The 17,047-nt window shown below is 36.0% G+C and overlaps 1 protein-coding gene across 6 annotated transcripts in view; it reads left to right on the top strand.

The window, feature by feature from the left end:
- PLD5 (phospholipase D family member 5) overlaps positions 1 to 17,047 on the top strand; it is a 121,354-nt gene that overhangs the window by 84,730 nt on the left and 19,577 nt on the right. For 4 of the 6 annotated variants that reach the window (XM_081945608.1, XM_081945607.1, XM_081945605.1 and 1 more), the window contains exons 2-4: positions 12 to 148; positions 8,365 to 8,533; positions 15,176 to 15,290. In XM_081945608.1, the coding sequence (XP_081801734.1) occupies positions 96 to 148; positions 8,365 to 8,533; positions 15,176 to 15,290 (337 nt within the window). In that variant the 5' untranslated portion in view covers positions 12 to 95. Of the gene's footprint in view, positions 1 to 11; positions 156 to 8,364; positions 8,534 to 15,175; positions 15,291 to 17,047 lie in introns of those variants that run through there. The other 2 variants (XM_081945609.1, XM_081945610.1) reach the window with 2 other exon arrangements.

The raw sequence follows: 17,047 nt of genomic DNA, 5'->3' as shown, positions 1-17,047 counted from the left end.
ATGTCTTTCAGTCCCAGCAAAAATGCATCGTGATTTTTGCACTGGTTTGTTGCTTTGCAATTCTGGTTGCACTAATATTTTCAGCTGTGGATATTATGGGAGAAGATGAATATGGACTCACAGAAAAAAACTGTCACGCTAACTGTCGGTAAGAGGTAACAAACAAAGCTTCTTTTGGGGGGATAAATGGCTGCTGCGATGCAAAAGATACATGGAGAGAAAATTTAAAATTATCTTTAGAGGTACAAAAACAAGGTGAATTACAATTAATTTGTAACAGCAATGTGAATGTCAGATTTTTTAAAATAATCTCTAATTCGACTACAACATTCATTTGAATCCAAAGCTCAGTAGAGAACATTTTTAAATGTGGGTTTAAATTGATCAGATTGCATGGTCATATTACAAATTTTTCTTTCTCATATTAACACAAACAAACATCCAAACAAATAACAGAAATAAAGGTGAATATAATATATGGATCATATTTAATATGTGATTTACCTGCAGGCATGATTCTGTAGTTAACCATGCTTTCAAATGTATTTTTCTGTGCCTTTTCAGAATATAATTCAGAATGTTTCTAGTAAAGTTTATAGAGGGAAAAAAATGGAACTCCTTCAGCCCATTATGCATGCTGTTGTTGATAGCTCTGCTGTTCCCTTATTTTCTTAAACCCATGGAAATCAAGTCTACTTTGGAATGAGAAAGACGCCAAAGTAAGCTTACAATTAGAATGTGAATATACAGTTGACAGCTTGAAAAATCCATAAAAAATCTTTTCTTGATCCTTGTGCTTTACACAAATGTAAAAATAATGTATACTTACAGGAGGTGAAACATGCTGTTAGTTAAAATAGAATACAGGACACTGTATCTTGCCTATTCCAAAACCATGTATCTACCATAACCTTTCTTTGATGTGGTACTAGGGTTTTTGTTTTGTTTTTCTTTTTGTTCCACACCTCTGGACAGGATCTCTGGAATTAGCAGCTGAATGTAACTTATTTATAAATGTTTACCTCTATGATTAGTGTCTCTGTCTCTGTGTGTCTTGTTTTATCTATTTCAGGGGTGTCCAAACTTGAGAACTTTAAGACTTGTGGCTGGCTGGGAAATTCTGGAAGTTGAAGTCCACAAGTCTTAAAGTTCTCAAGTTTGGACACCCCTGATCTATTTATTAATTAATAAAATTTATATACCCATCTCATGAGAAGTGACTGTGGGTAACAGAATAGTCATTACAAAGTGACTGTGGGTAACATAGAATAGTCATTACAAACAATGCTTATACAAAACAGGAATTTTTAATTCCTTGCTTTCAGTATCTTTAGGGAAGAGAACGGATTGGAATATTTGTTGTATTTTATGTTGTACTCAAGTATAAACAGATCTGTGGAGCCCACAGTGTTGGAATAGAGACTGGGTGACATTGCAGTGCAATCACTATTGTGGGACTTCCTGTCAGGCTTGGCTCAAATGTTAAGAAAATATTGTGCTGGCACACTGAACGCCATGAGATTAATGCTTCTGGAAATATGCAGTTGCCCAAATTGACGGTGAGGATGTAGAATACAAAAATGGATTCACCTTGTCTATTGAGATAATGGCTGCTGTAGCATTGTCTATCAACATCCAAATGAATGATTAATGAGAATTAATTTGAAGGCTTTGAGAGAAACTCTTTGCTAGAAGTTATAGTACTTTTATAAGTTTAGGCCCTCTCCATTTTGTTTCAAAAACTCTGGGTTTGACATCAGTTGCAATGCTCTCCCAACCTTATAGGGAAGAATCCATTGGGGGAGTCCTGGACAAGATTCGTATACAAAAACAAATTCAAATGAGATCAGACGTTGGTGCAGAAGTTGAGCCTGCCGTTCTAGTAATAAGTTGGTAGTTGGAAATAGATATAAGGACTGGAAAGCCCCTGTGTGAAGGCGAGCGTTGTTCACTATTGTTGGTGTTGCTACAATACGACTAAGATTTTGAACATCTATCACTGAAATGATGCAAGTTTTGTATGCGAGTAATCAATATAGCTTCTTTGTCTTGAAATAGAAAAGATCTTTCCAAATGAATTGAATAAATTGAATTGATACAAAAATGTTATATTGTACTGATGTGTTAGCCACCCCAAGTTATATATTTAAAATGGGTGGCCATGTACATTTTGTAAATCAATGGAAACAAGATTTTTTAAAAAAACTTATTTATCTAAGTAATACAGGAACAAAAGAGTCACAGAAGCCTATAATAAAATAACGAAAAATAAAAGCGGAAAATGCAATAACCAGAAAAAGTCATCTCGTGTATATGTAAGGGGGGGGGTGTTTGAGAAGAGAAGAGAAAAGAAGTAGCCCCCAACTTTTTGGGCACCAGGAACTAGTTCCATGGAGAGAGATTTTTCTGCAGACTGGAATAGTGTGGTTTTGTGTGCTGCCTGCATCCCACAGATGGGCTTCGCTTGTTTGCATGGCCCAGTTTCTGGTATGCTGCGGCCTGGTCTCAGTCCATGGACAAGGGTTTGGGAACCCTTCTTTTAGAAAAAGTATAAATAAGAATTAAGAGTTAAATATAAAGAAATTAAAATGTCATAGATCTAAAAAGTCTGACATATCATTAATGACTTAAAAAATTAAAATGTTTTATATCTCTTTAAAAGAAGATGAATCACAATTAAGTTTGACTTGAGAATAAATATCAAGAACTTCAACCAATACAGTATAAATCATGTCTGATGTTATCAGCTATAATTTATTAAACCCATGCTGAAAATCTATTCTAATTTGAATAGCCCATGAAGTTAAACTTAGACTCTCTACATAGAGTAATTAAATTTTGGTTGCAGTACAAATCTGTGTTTCAAATTATAATCCAAGAATGGTTTTCAACTTGAGCTGAATTCTGTGTCAGATTTACTTTTGAAGTACTCTGGTCATTGAAATATACTCTCACAATTAGGTTAATCATTCCTCTGAGGCAGGGGTGGGATTGAAAATTTTTAGCAACCGGTTCTCTGTCCAGTTGCTGGCGGGGGGGCATGGCCTCCTCAGCCTGCTCATGGGGGGGCATATTTGCCCGCTCCCCACCCACCAGAGGCTTTTGCCGTGCCTCTGGGAGGACAAAAATGGCCTCATCTGGCTCCGGAGATCTTCTGGAAGCTGGAAATGTGCCAGGAACTTCTGGTAGGCTCATTTTTCGCCCTCCCCAGGCTCTGGCGGGTTTTAAAAAAGCATGCATTTTGTGTTAGTATTGTGCAAGTGAGCATTATATTGAGAGATATGTATAGACCACATTTTTTTCATATCTGAAGAATATGATATGATATTATTACATGCACATACCTACATATATACATACACATATACAGACACATATACCATTATTCCAATTATTTTAATGTCAGGCAAAAAGACAACTGCTCTGTCAAAAGCGTATGACTTTTAGTTGTAATTCAGAAGAGAAAAAGCACTGGAACCAGCATCCAAATAATTCTTGCACATCAATGGATTCCTTGTATACACACAGAGGGGGAAACCCTTGATAAAAATAATATGAAATTTATCAGGTGTGTTACAGAAATACCCACTGTAATACAGAAGCACATTTTTTAAATTGCAGCTTTTACCTTTTTTCTCTTCTCTTGTTTTATGTTGTAGTCCTCTGTCTTCCTGTATGTTGGAATTTTGGCTGTATTTGAGCTGTTGTACTGATGCACCCTCAAATGTTAGGTAACAAAGGAGATGAGTAACCATAGATACCAGTGCGGTGAGGTTTATGGCTGGTGAGGCACTGACGTCATCATAATCAGATTTACAAACATTAAAATCCTACAAATTATCTTATCCAATATTTTATTGGCAGCAGTTAGCGGGTTTTGTTTAAAGTCTCATATCAGCATTCTTTACACATACTATAGCACACAAAAAAGCACATTTTACTGAAAAAAATTGAAGTTATTATGGGTCTTACCTTTACTTATAAATGAAGTCCATCCGCCACACCTTCTGAACAAAAGCATCTATAACTTGTTGGTAGAATTTTTCATTGTCTTCTTTTAGTTTTAAAAGTCTCTCTGTCTCGATGGCGATCACGGCCAGGGAAGAAAGTCATCCTTGATGTTGTCGTGCTCTGTGGCCGTCACTTACTCTGCTGCCACTGAGTCACAAGAAGAACAAGCGCCCTGTACTATGAGGCAGGAGAACTGCGTGCCTCACCTAATCTGACTTTTTAGGCGTTTTATGATCGCTCATCACAAGAAACATGTTCCACACATAGTTGTTGACAAAAAACACTCCATTTTATATTATATACATCAGCTAAACTATTAAAAGCATACATACAGAGAGACAGCAATACGGTCTCATTACAGATCATGTAAAACAGTTAAGCAGAGTCTTCCATAGTGAGGCAGCAGCTAGCTCAGCCTCACCTCAGTTCTCGCCTGACTAGTTGAAGGATAAATGTGAAAATTCTGCAATTTTAATACCAAATAATGTAAAACTGGCGAAGTTAAATGGAAAATAACCTTATGGTACAGATCAGTAGATAAATACAAGCATTTAATTCATTTTTTCCTTTTGCATTTTCTTTTCTTTTCATGATGAGAGGTGAGGCTGTGCCTCACTTGCCTCACCTGACTGTACATCACTGATAGATACTTATGACATTCTGGGCATTAGGAAACAACAAATAAGTTAACCACACGGCTTATAAGGATTTGTTTTCTTTAGATGGTATTCATTAGCAGTCTCCATGACTCATCACCTTTTGATTATGCAAAAAGAAATATGTTTTTGTCTATATTGGCAATAGACTTTTCATTCACATTTACATTTTTGTATTTCAGTAATGCATGATAAAATGTGTTAGTGTTCCTTGTCTTGTTCTTAAATTTGGTAAGAATTCAGAATGTTTAAAATCTTTTCTCAATTAGTGTATATTCTCAGTACTCTCAAGTAACTTCTGAATACATACAGGCATATCCACCCATTCATCCACATATATCTCCACCTACTCACTCACTTATTACTCTCACACTCAGCAGTTCACTGATACCAAATGAACTATTCCAAAGACCTTTCTCAGTGCAACCCTTCCCTTCCTTGTCTTAGAAGCAACTGCAATAAACTCCACCACATTTTCCCAAGCCAGGAGATTCAGTAAGCCATGCAAAATTCTGTCATTATCAACTGGATGAGTAGCTAATGACCAGAATTTTGATCAATGTCTTGCAAATGATTTTCTTAAATTTCAGCGATAGCCTCAGGACCATAAAGCCTGAAGAAAATTTTCCTCCTTGAGTTGCCATTTGCACAAATCCTAATCAAGTATCAAGTGCAGCCATCGGTAAGCATTCAACTTCTTCCCTCAGGATGCCGCTGTAGGGCATTGCATGCCAAAATAGACAGTTTTTTTCCCTTATGCCATCACTCTGCTGAACACCTAATCCTCACAGCATTGACTTATTGTCATTCAAAATAATATTTCAATTGAAACTCATTTAAAATGTGTAGTATTATTTAAAATTTATAATAGCTCCCTAATACACAGAGGTATCGAAATTCTGCTTATAAAAGAAAATATTTCTTCATGTTAAAATTAAGAAGGCCACACACATTTCCTGGGGAATGTGTCTGACCTTCTGGTCCATGCTCCTCTTGCCAAGAGCAAAGCCTGTCTAGATGTCCTAACCAAATCATATTAGGTAAGACAATCCCTTAACAGGAAGGTTCTTTGACCACATAGACTGTTATTTGACCATAATCTTTCTTAACCTTAATATTCTTAAATAGATTAGGAAAAGTGCAACAAAAAGAATCAAGCTAGGCTCAGTATATATGTCATCTTTCATTTCTGTTTCCTATTAGTAGATTAATGTTGTGGGAGAGTTATTACACTTGAAGGGCAGGGAGATTGAAATCCGGGCATCTTTTTCTGCTTTCATTACTTCTTTAGAGTTGATGGGTATAGGAAACTAGATGCTAAAAATGCATTTCTTCTTTATTCCTGGCTTTTCCATAACCTATAAGTTTGTTCCTCTCTCTACATGGGTTTCTAGATCAAGGTGATACTGGATACATACCCATCATGTATTCCATTTGGGGTAAACAATGTAGGGAGAGTGCAGAAAAGGGTAAAACAATACTAAGCCAAAGAAATTAAAGATCTGAGAGAAGAAAAAGAAACATAGCAAAATCTAATTTACCTCAACATATTCACTATATATCTCATTATACTTCTCTGTCCTTGCAAACAGTCATTCCTTGCAGCATATCCATTCTGCAACCACTTTATACATCATATTTTCTTTATTATCTTCTCACATTTTTCAGTTTTCATCTTCCTATCAACTTATTTTGGAGCAGGATTCTCATTCATTCTCTCAATATGACCAAACCACCTCAACATATTTCTTTTGTATCTGTCATTTCATGTCCATATGCATTTAGTAACCATTCATAGTTTATTCTTTCTCTCACTCGCTGTTGCTATCTCTCACTTCCGTGTTAATACTTTTTAAGTACATTTAAAAATGTAGTTAAGTACATTTACACTTACATGCTTATCGTATAAATGCATTTCTTGTTCTACATTCTGATTGTTTTTATGTTTTTCCTGATATATCTAGCTTTCACCTCCATATAATGTACTGGGAGAAGCATATTGTCATACAGGTCCATTTTAACGTTTTTTTTTGATAAACATTCATTTATCATAAAAGGCCACATACTACTCACAACCTTTTTACCTATATTTGTACAGTACATCTTAAATTTCTCATTAATAATATTTTAATAAACCTTCCAACCAGGTATAGGCATTCATCTACCCGCTCTAATTTTCACCATTTATTTATAACTGATGCTCAACCTGTATTTTCCTTATCAAGGACCAAGACCTATCTTGATAATACTTTGTCAGTTTCAGTATAAGTTAATATATCATTTTAATATGTTCTGCAGTATAGATGCCCTTGACCTGATTGTCTTTTTTCTTGCTCATATTTATCTTCCTTGCAATGTGTAGTACAGACAGGTCAGTATTTTCATTTTTAATCATCAATATTCCCCCCAGAAGCAATTTGCATTTTTAATTTATTGCCACTTAACCAGAAAAAAATTCTTCTGATGCAAAAACATTTTTTTGTCTTATAGTGAAAATATAATGCAAAACATGACCCTGTGCTTTTTGCTTCTATTGTTATCTCATTGCTTTTTAAATCTTATTCTGGAAGATGGTCAACCTTGGAAGATAGAACTCAAACAATTAGTCTATCTAGAAATTATACTTCAATACATTTTAGATTTTATTTTCAACCAGATACTATAATAAAATTTCAACATTTTTGAAATCTAAGTCATTTGACTTAAAAAAATAAAATCATTTTAAAAATGTTTTAATATTAATATATGGTTAACTGGGAGTTCATGTCATATTCTTGTATTTAATACCAGCCCATGTAAATTATGGATAAACTATCAGATGAAAAGTAATGAATTAATATATAAAAAGCAGCACCTTTTAACCTGGCTGCCTGGTAAATTTCACAAGTAAAGGATAAGAATTATTCAGTTCAAAGAATTATTAAGCTATAAATAAATCCATGGCCAAGTTTCTTTGTTTCTATAGAACACTGAATGTAATATTCTTGAGGATATAGATGAAGATTAAATGAAAGATCACATAAAATATTAGTTTACATTTCACATAACCTCTGCTTTTAGCAATAGAAAGTGTAGCAAGATTAGTAAAGGATTGTGTCGAGATGTTAGAGAGTCAAACTCCAATTTAAGTTAAGCAGCACTATACTAATTTAAAGGCAAATATAGATTTTAATATGTCTGACTTACAATTCTCTATAATCCTAAACATATTTAAAATTGAAAGCGGATAGTCTTTGTAATCATTGCTAATTTGGGAACAAAATATGACATAACAAAGTAGGAAGGCTAGCAGAGATGCAAGTATGTGTGGAGTAATGTACCACACCTCACACACCCCACACCCAATTCAAACCCCAAATCTTCAGTTAAGGCAATGTAGCAGATGACCAGGCTGAGTCTGAGGGAAGGGTCAAAGGAGTCATAAATCACCAGTCCCTGCATGCCCGCAAGAGATCTAAGTCCAGCCTACCTTAAAGGCCTCTCTTATCTTCCGCTCATTCCCCTTGACGGCCAGTTGGTCAGATTCTTGTTAAGAGCTTAAATTTGCAATAAATCTTTATACTGATTTGAATTGCCTGGATTTCCTGATTTCTCCAGCACTTGACAGGCAGAGATTGAAGAAAGCCCAGAGAGCTGATGAATTTCTAAAATGAGAACATTTGAAAACCTGTCTTGTGTTTTCTTTGTGTCTTCTCAGAGCTACTCTTGTGGAAAACATTCCTGAAGGCATAAACTATTCAGATAGTGCACCATCCCATCTGTCTCTTTTCCAGGGATGGATGAATTTACTTAATATGGCTAAAGCATCTGTTGACATAGTGTCTTCCCAATGGAACCTCAGTCACAGCCATCCAACTTCATGGCAGGTACATTTTTTAACTTTTTCAAGTCTTATTGTCTTCTTGGTTTATAATTTTACAGTTCAATCTTGCCTGAATCTGAAATCTTCAGGTTTTATTTAAATAAGAAAATAATTTTCGGTTACTCCCATTGTGAGATTGAAGTAGTTGCCTGTAGAATAGCCTTTCAGAATAAGTAATAATATTTCAGATCATATATGTTTAATACTGAAAATGGAGATACCAGATTATATATAGTTTCCTAACTTGATCATGGACTTTTTCATGTTTTATTATAATGATATTTTTCGTATGTATTTAGATAGAAAATAAAATTATTTTTAAAGAAACCTATTTCAAAATTACTAAATTAATTTACATACTCTGATAAACTGTCCTGGCACTCTCCTGATTCTCGGATTGCAATGATGCCAGCTGCGATTCTGGGAATTGCTATTTAATGGGGAAATTGCAATAAAAGGATAAACAGTGCTCATTTTGTCAGTCAAATTCCTTTTGGTTTGTTCTTTAGTAATATGTTAGTTTATCACAGCAATTTTAAACAGTCCTATTTTTTTTCTATAGTTAGAATAAAAAGTATTTCTAATATATGGCAAAAGTAATTTTTGTGCTGTTTGTGAAGTATCATAGTAATGAAAAGGAAATTTTATTGTCTACATTATTTTTATAAAAACATAGATATAACTCATGAAAAATTATATTTTGATGAATTAGTGTCAAGGCTATAAGCAATGTAATTAATATTCTTTAAATACAAGATCACAAATTGGTTAAACTAGGGCCGTGATGGTGAACCTATGGCACGTGTGCCACAAGTGGCACGTGGAGCCATTTGTCAGGGCACGCGAGGCGCTGCCCTGTCAGCTGGCCAGCGCGCATGCGCGCGCTGGCCAACTGAGTTCACCTTTTTAAAAGCTATTTTTCACCTTCCCCAGGCTCCAGAGGCTTTATAGGAGCCTGGGGAGGGCGAAAAGAGCCTCCCCCCCCGGAGGCTTCAGGGACTGTCCCTGAAGCCTTCGGAACGCTTAAAACCACCCTCCGAGCAATCTGGAAGTCACTTCCGGTTTGCTCGGAGGGTGGTTTTAAGCGCTCCGAAGGCTTCAGGGACCGTCCGAGGCTTCCCTGATGCCTTCGGAGCGCTTAAAACGACCCTCCGAGCAACCCGGAAGTCACTTCCGGTTTGCTCGGAGGGTGGTTTTAAGCGCTCCGAAGGCTTCAGGGACCGTCCGAGGCTTCCCTGATGCCTTCGGAGCGCTTAAAACGACCCTCCGAGCAACCCGGAAGTCACTTCCGGTTTGCTCGGAGGGTGGTTTTAAGCGCTCCGAAGGCTTCAGGGAAGCCTCCGGACAGTTCCTGAAGCCTCCGGAGGGCCTCCGGGGGTTCGGGGGAGGCTCTTTTCGCCCTCCCCAGGCTCCTATAAAGCCCCTGGAGCCTGGGGAAGGGCAAAAAAAAAGTAAAAATGGGGGGGTCGTGCGTTGTGCATGCATGCACACTGGGGGGGTCGCACATTGCATTGTGGGTGCGGCACACCCGCACTCGACCCCCCTGCGCTCCCCCCACTTGTGGCACGCGAGCCAAAAAAGGTTCGCCATCACTGAACTAGGGTATTTCTGCTCCATGATTCAAAATTCCTATAAATTACAAATGTCTATCTAATATTGTTCAGCTGCCTATCAGAAATTCAGTAGGATTGTTTGTTTCAAAATACTATACCTCAATCCAAGCAGACTCAGGAATTTGGAAGGTTTAGACTCTTTCAAAACACTTCGCAATATAACAAGTGATTTAGAGGTTTAGGAATTGCTAATAATTCAGATTTGAACTATGAAGTCAAAAGCTGCTTTAATTGAATGTTTGTTATTCCAACTCTGGCATTTAGCATATTTAGCATATCAATACATTTATAAGGAATAATTAAGGTAATCCCAAACATTAATACTACATTTTGCTCTTACACTCTTAAGAAGGATTTACCTGCAATTTTAAAATTGATATAATTCCAATTTATCACTTCTTCATATAAACAGAGACTGAACTATCACAAAATTGGCTAAACAGGCCTTGAAAAAATTCAGTTTTTGCAACCTTTGTTATTTTTGCAACCTTTGCTATTGCAAAAGCTGAATTTTTGGTAAAAGAACAACGAAGCCCCTGCTGAAATATTGGCAAGATCAACATTATAGCTGTTCACATAATGGTTTTGGAGACAGATCATTTGGATTCCATTTAAAATTATATCCCATGGTGAAAGATGGATATCTATAAAAATCTATTTACAGACATTGCAATTTAAATTATATATATAAATTATATATTATATAAATAATATATATATATATATATATATCAGTATCTGTCCATCCCCATACTAAGTGATCCCTCTTTGTATCTGTGTATAAATATAGAAATATATTAATTTAATAGCAGTTGATCTTCTTCATAAATTCATTACTATTTATATCAACAACTCATTTAACAACAGTCTTGCTTAGCAATGGAAATTTGAGGCTCAATTGTGTTCATAAATTAGGAAAAATGTAATTTGGATTGTATCAAAGCTTTTTTTGGATTCAGTAGAGGCACGACCACCAGATTTAAGTTTCTGTCAATGCATTTTCTAAAATGCTGATTAGCAACTTAATGTAATCAGAAGCTTGCAGTAGTATCCTACCTTGCAATTCTTTTAAAAAGTCAGAATACGTAAGATGAATTTTAGAAGTAATATAGTTTGCAATCTCCATGCCAAAGATGCTGTCAAAATTTAGCATCTAATTGCTTTTCAAAATTGCTCATTGATTTTTGTGATAGTGTAAAGCAGTGGTTCCCAAAGTGGGCGGTACTGCCCTTTGGAGGTGGTGGGATGACTTAGGGGGGCCCTAAGAGGCAAGGAGGGCAGCAGGGCGGTGCTAAGAGGCAAGGGGGAGGCAGGGGGACGCTAAGGGACAACCCAAAGGGGACATTCTTCCAGCGGCGTCTCAGGCTCCTTTCTCTCTTGCCGCACATGGAAGCGAAGCCAAATTTGTTTATTTAACCTCCCGCTCCAGCCTCCCCTGTCCTACTACATTAAGATCCCCGTGCTTCCCATTTATGCTGGAAGCACGCAGGCCATGTGAGCGAGCAGGCACACAAGGCCCCTCGATGATCTGAGGGGAGTAGGGAGGTGCCAAACTGCTCCCAGCTGTCCTCACTACTTCGCTGCTAAGGGTGGGAGCACCTGAGATGCCGCTGGGAGAATGTCCCCTTTGGGTTGCTGGGACAGCAAATTTCAAGGGAAAATGCAGCTGCTGGAATCAGTGTGCCTGCAACTTAATGCTCTCCAAGAAGCCTGCATTACTGGGAGCAGCAGAAGAGCAGCAGCGGGTGCCACTGCCACCCCTGGTGTCCAGCAGTCTCCTCAGGAGCCTCGAGTTGCGGCCGAAAAACAGAAATTTTCGCCAACTGGAAGGTGTGTGTGTGTGTGTGTGTGTGTGTGTGTGTGTGAGAGAGAGAGAGAGAGAGAGAGTATAAAAGGAAGGAAGAGGGAGAGAGGGAGAGAGAAAAGAGAGGGACAAAAAGAGAAAGAGAGAGAAAGAAAGAAACAGAAAGAAGAAAAGAGAAAGTAAGTGGGGGAGACAGAGACAAGAAAGAAAGAAGGAACAAAGGAAGGGAGGAAGAAAGGGAAATGAAGAAAAGAAAGAAAGAGACACAAGAAAGAAAGAATGGACGGAAGGAAGAAAAAGAAAGGAAAGAAAGAAAGAAGAGGAAAAGAGAGATATAAGAAAGAAGGAAGGAAGGAAGAAAGAAAGAAAGAAAGAAAGAAAGAAAGAAAGAAAGAAAGAAAGAAAGAAAGAAAGAAAGAAAGAAAGAAAGAAGAAAGAAAAAGAAAGAGAACATGATCACAATTGAGCCCAAAATTTTGGTTGCTAAGCAAGAGCATTGTTAAATGAGTTTCAGAACATTTTACAAGTTGGCCACTCCCACCTGGTCACATGACTGCCAAGCCATGCCCACAAAATAGGCCACACCTACAGAATAGGTTCTAAAATATTTTGAAACCCACCACTGGTATATGTGTATGTTTGTGAGGGAGAGAAAGAATAATTAAGGTCATTGATCTAAAGATGAAAAACTTTAGATAAAAGACAAAAGTGTTTATTATTCATTTTGGGTTTCTTACAAGAACATCTTTTTGTGTAAGTTTGTGATATCTTAATGATATATGTTGCAGTTTTGTGCTTTGTGATAATACCTTACTGAGATTACTTCTTTCAATATCTACACAGGAATTATCATCTACTAAGAACAGTGAAGTTGTTACTAAATTTTACGGAGTTTACTAAGTTACTAGTTACTAAGGTTCTTGATAAATGACTATCAGACTTTGCAAACCTGGTATCACTGGATTATATTCAACAATTTTGTTGAATTAACATTAACTAAAAAGGTTTTTAAATTGGATTTTGAATAAATGTGCAATTAATTGTTACAGTTTGGAATTTTACTGTTACTGTCTTCCTTCCGTCATGCAAACCGCCCAGTTACATGACCCCTCCAGCCATGCCCACCAAGCCACGCCCACAGAACCGGTAGTAAAAAAAAATTGAATTCACCACTGGATGGTGGGGGGCACTGAGGATCAGTTTGTAGCACCAAGGGGGCGGTGGACTGAAAAAGTTTGGGAACCACTGGTGTAAAGGCTTCCAATTATTTTAACTTTTTGGCTTAAAATTAGACATCTTGTATGGTGTTCTTATTTAAAGGGAATGCAAGAGATCATTCTGCTTGATACTATCTATATGACTTTGTAAGCTTCAAGTCCTTTTTTCCAGGCAATAGTTTTAAAGTCTTGTAGAAAACTATCATATAATATAACACAGTATATTATATACTCTGTACATACACACAGACACAATGGCACTGTTTTTTAAAAAAATAATGTTTATTAAACATTGTTTCATAGATCAAAGAGAATCATGAAATAGTATACGGTTAAAGAACAGGAAAAATGAGGTGAGGTGAAAAATTAAGAAAAGTGTGAAAGGAAATATAGATAGAAGAATATATAAACTTTCTTACAGCTGTTGAAACAAATTTATCCTTTTTTCCTTCATCATTAAAATTACATAATAATTCTCTTCTTCCCATAATCAACCCTTTTAAATCAGCAAATCCATATACAACCAATTCATTTTATTTCATTTTCAGAAAAAATCCATAAAAGGTTTCCAGTCCTTTTAATAAAGATATAATTGTCATATCCCTAATTACTGTAGGTCAATTTTGCCATTTACACATGTTCCATCATCTTTACAATCCATTCTTCTATTGTGGGCATTTAAATATTTACCAGTTTTCTGCATATAGTGGTCTTATTGCAATTACCATATACAAAACTAATCTTCCATAAATCTTTTCTAATTGATTATCCATATATCCAAGTATAAATTATTCTTATTTCCTTTGAAAGTGAGTCTTTAGAATTCATTGCATCGTTATATTTATTTGTATCCAATAGCTTTTGTTTTTCACAAATCTATCACACATGTTAAAATTATCCTTCATATTTTTCACATTGCCAACGGTGATTAGAAGTATCTTTATACATCTTAACTTATTTCTCTGGTGTCACATACTAATGGTATATTATTTAGTAAAAATCCCCCGTGAATTTCAGTCCTTTTAACTACTTTTTCTCCCAATTGATTCATCTATATATATTATAACCAAAATTCTTACCCCATTTTATTATGCATTGGGGAACACAGTGGCTCACATGGTTGGGATGCTGATCTGATGAACAACAGACTTGTGTTGGAGACCCGGTTGCTGCCATGTGGCAGGGTGAGCTCTCATCATTCACTCTAGCTCCTGCCGACTCACAGTTTTAGTTGATAACTGTGAGTAGATAGATGGGTAAGACCAGTGAGCAACCTAATAGGAACATGAATGGAGCCTCATCTGAGCATCTCCCACGCAATGGTAATGTCATTGGTTGATCCTTTCACTACAGAAGCCCTTTGGTGCTTCCGACACAGAAGTATAATATCATGCACTGTTTTACTTGCTCTTCCTCCATTTCAAATCTCAGCAAAAGTTTGTACATCCCGCATTCATCATTTGTATACAATTCAGTTTCAGAGTGTATTTTATCTTTTTAAATTCCCAATTACCTTTTTATCTATATTCAATCTCTTTTTGTGTATATGAAAACCATTCAAAAATAAATTCCTCTGCAGTTAATTGTTCTCTTAGGTTCCTTTTAAGCTTCCCAGATTCCATAAACACATTGATTTTATATATAATGTAATCCTTGCTCATCCCTTCCTTTAAATGCTGCCATCTTATGGGACTTAGGAAGTGTGCCTTTTCTATGGCAGCCTCTGTCCTATGGAGACTCTTCTTCCCCCGAGGTCTAGAAGTACCCAAATTCCTTAGACTTCTGAAAAGCACTTAAGACCTAGGTTTTCCACCAACTGCTGAGGTTGGCATGGAATGAACTTGTTATGGGATGCATGAGAAGCTTTAGTTGTAGCAGTAGCCTTTTTTGTTTTAATTTCATGTTTATACATTTTTTTCATTTTTGGGTTGTGAACTGCCCAAAGTTTGATTTAAAATGGGTGACCATAACAATGTTTTACATAAGTAAATAAATGAATATTTTCCTTATAGGGGCAACAAATTTTTGAAAAATTGGAGGAACTATTGTCCCAAAATATTGAAATCAAATTAGTGAGTGATATTCTTCACAAGAAGTCCAAATTATTAAATGACTTGGAAAAAAAGGGTAAGGGCATGAACTTTGTTTTGTCTTATTATAGTGATAAAGCTATATTGTTTGCATCATACATATGGGGTGTTGATGTGGTATGCAAAACCATTGCTAGATTGTGCCTTATAAAGTCAAGCGTTTTTTATTTTCATTTAGTTCTGTGGAAAAGTTGAACATGATTTTAAGTATTTGTATTTGTGTACATGGTTTCACTCAGTGGTGGGTTCTGGCAGGGACTACTACCGGTTTGCTTGGGGGCGCGTGCTGCACGCACATGCACACTGCAATAAAAATTGCTCTGTGCAACCACAGAAGCAAAAAACAAGATGGTGGCGCCATAGGTGCCATCGGGAAAACCGGTTTGGGCGTGGGCAGGCCTGGGTCACTGCTTGTTCCAGTGACCCAGGCTGCCAAACCACTACCGGTTCAGCCGAACGGTCCGAACTGGTAGGAACCCACCACTGGTTTCACTTTGATCAAATTATGCCAATCCATATTAAAACAGAAAGCCCTGTTGTTAGATCTATAAATCTTCAAAATGATGCGGATAGTAAACAAACGTACAAATGTGCTCAATTTTTTTCTGCAATATCACAAATTCCCTAATTGGGCATCAAACGTACAAATGTACAAATGTACAAAAGAACAAACGTACAAATGTGCTCAATTTTTTTCTGCAATATCACAAATTCCCTAATTGGGCATCAGGCATATACGACAGGTACCGGTATATATTTTCATGGTGGTAGAGTGAAATCTGTCTCTCTGTGTTACTTAATTTTGAATCATCATGATTTTAAAACAGAGCACAATCAAGTCAAATGGAAATATACTTTATAAACCATATATTTTAATATGGCACACTCTGAGAGGAGTCGTTTATAATACAATTTTGTATTAATAAGCTTAAACAAATAATTGAAATTTAGCTCTCTGCATATTGGAAAATAAAAAATCTATTAGTATGATGAGAGATCCTGAACATTTTTCTGTCCCAGTGATACAGCAAGTTAGTAATATATAAGTCCTACAAAATGTGTGAATAAAATGTAACTGTTTACTACAAAATCCAAATATAGTTTTTAATCCATTATATAGATTTCAGATTTTTTTGCCGAGTTTATGCATAAGGTGATGAAATGTTCAACTTTACTGAAATATTTGTTCTATGGACTATAGTATTTATTTGTTTCAGTTCTGTCAAATAATAAATTTTCAAGTTGTAATTGATGTATAATGAAGCAAAATTGGATATTCACCATTTACAATAAAATGTAACTATTTTATTGGTAAAGTGTATATACAGTACTGAAGACCTAAAAGATTGTAGTGTTTAACAAACCAGTTTTTTTCTGAAATAAAAACATTTTGAGCCAAACAAATCAAAGCTATACATTTATTTTCTTTAACGAAAAGCTATTTCATTTGCATTATTATTAAATTTAGAAACTACACAAAAATCCTGATAGGTAAAATTAATCCTGGCACAATGAGCATTTATATTTAAGAGCATTATTTGCATGAATGTGGCATATGACAAAGTATTAAGAAGTTAGCCAAATGGTGTGGTTTTTAAAGTTAGATCCAAATCTAGTGCTTCTTACATTCTACGGGTACAGTCTGTCTGCTTGTAGTGGCAATCAGTTAAAAATAAATGGTCTTGTATTGCTGGTGTGATAAAGGATACATGTCACGATAACTAAATAATATAACTACATTATTAAATAAATAGTTTTAAAAAATCAAAAATTGAAACCCTAACTTTTCTTTTG

Source organism: Natrix helvetica (assembly GCF_964273705.1).
Source record: "Natrix helvetica genome assembly, chromosome: 2".
Lineage (NCBI taxonomy): Eukaryota > Metazoa > Chordata > Lepidosauria > Squamata > Natricidae > Natrix > Natrix helvetica.
The sequence above is the reverse complement of the archived record's forward strand: the minus strand, read 5'-3'. Positions and strand labels throughout refer to the sequence as shown.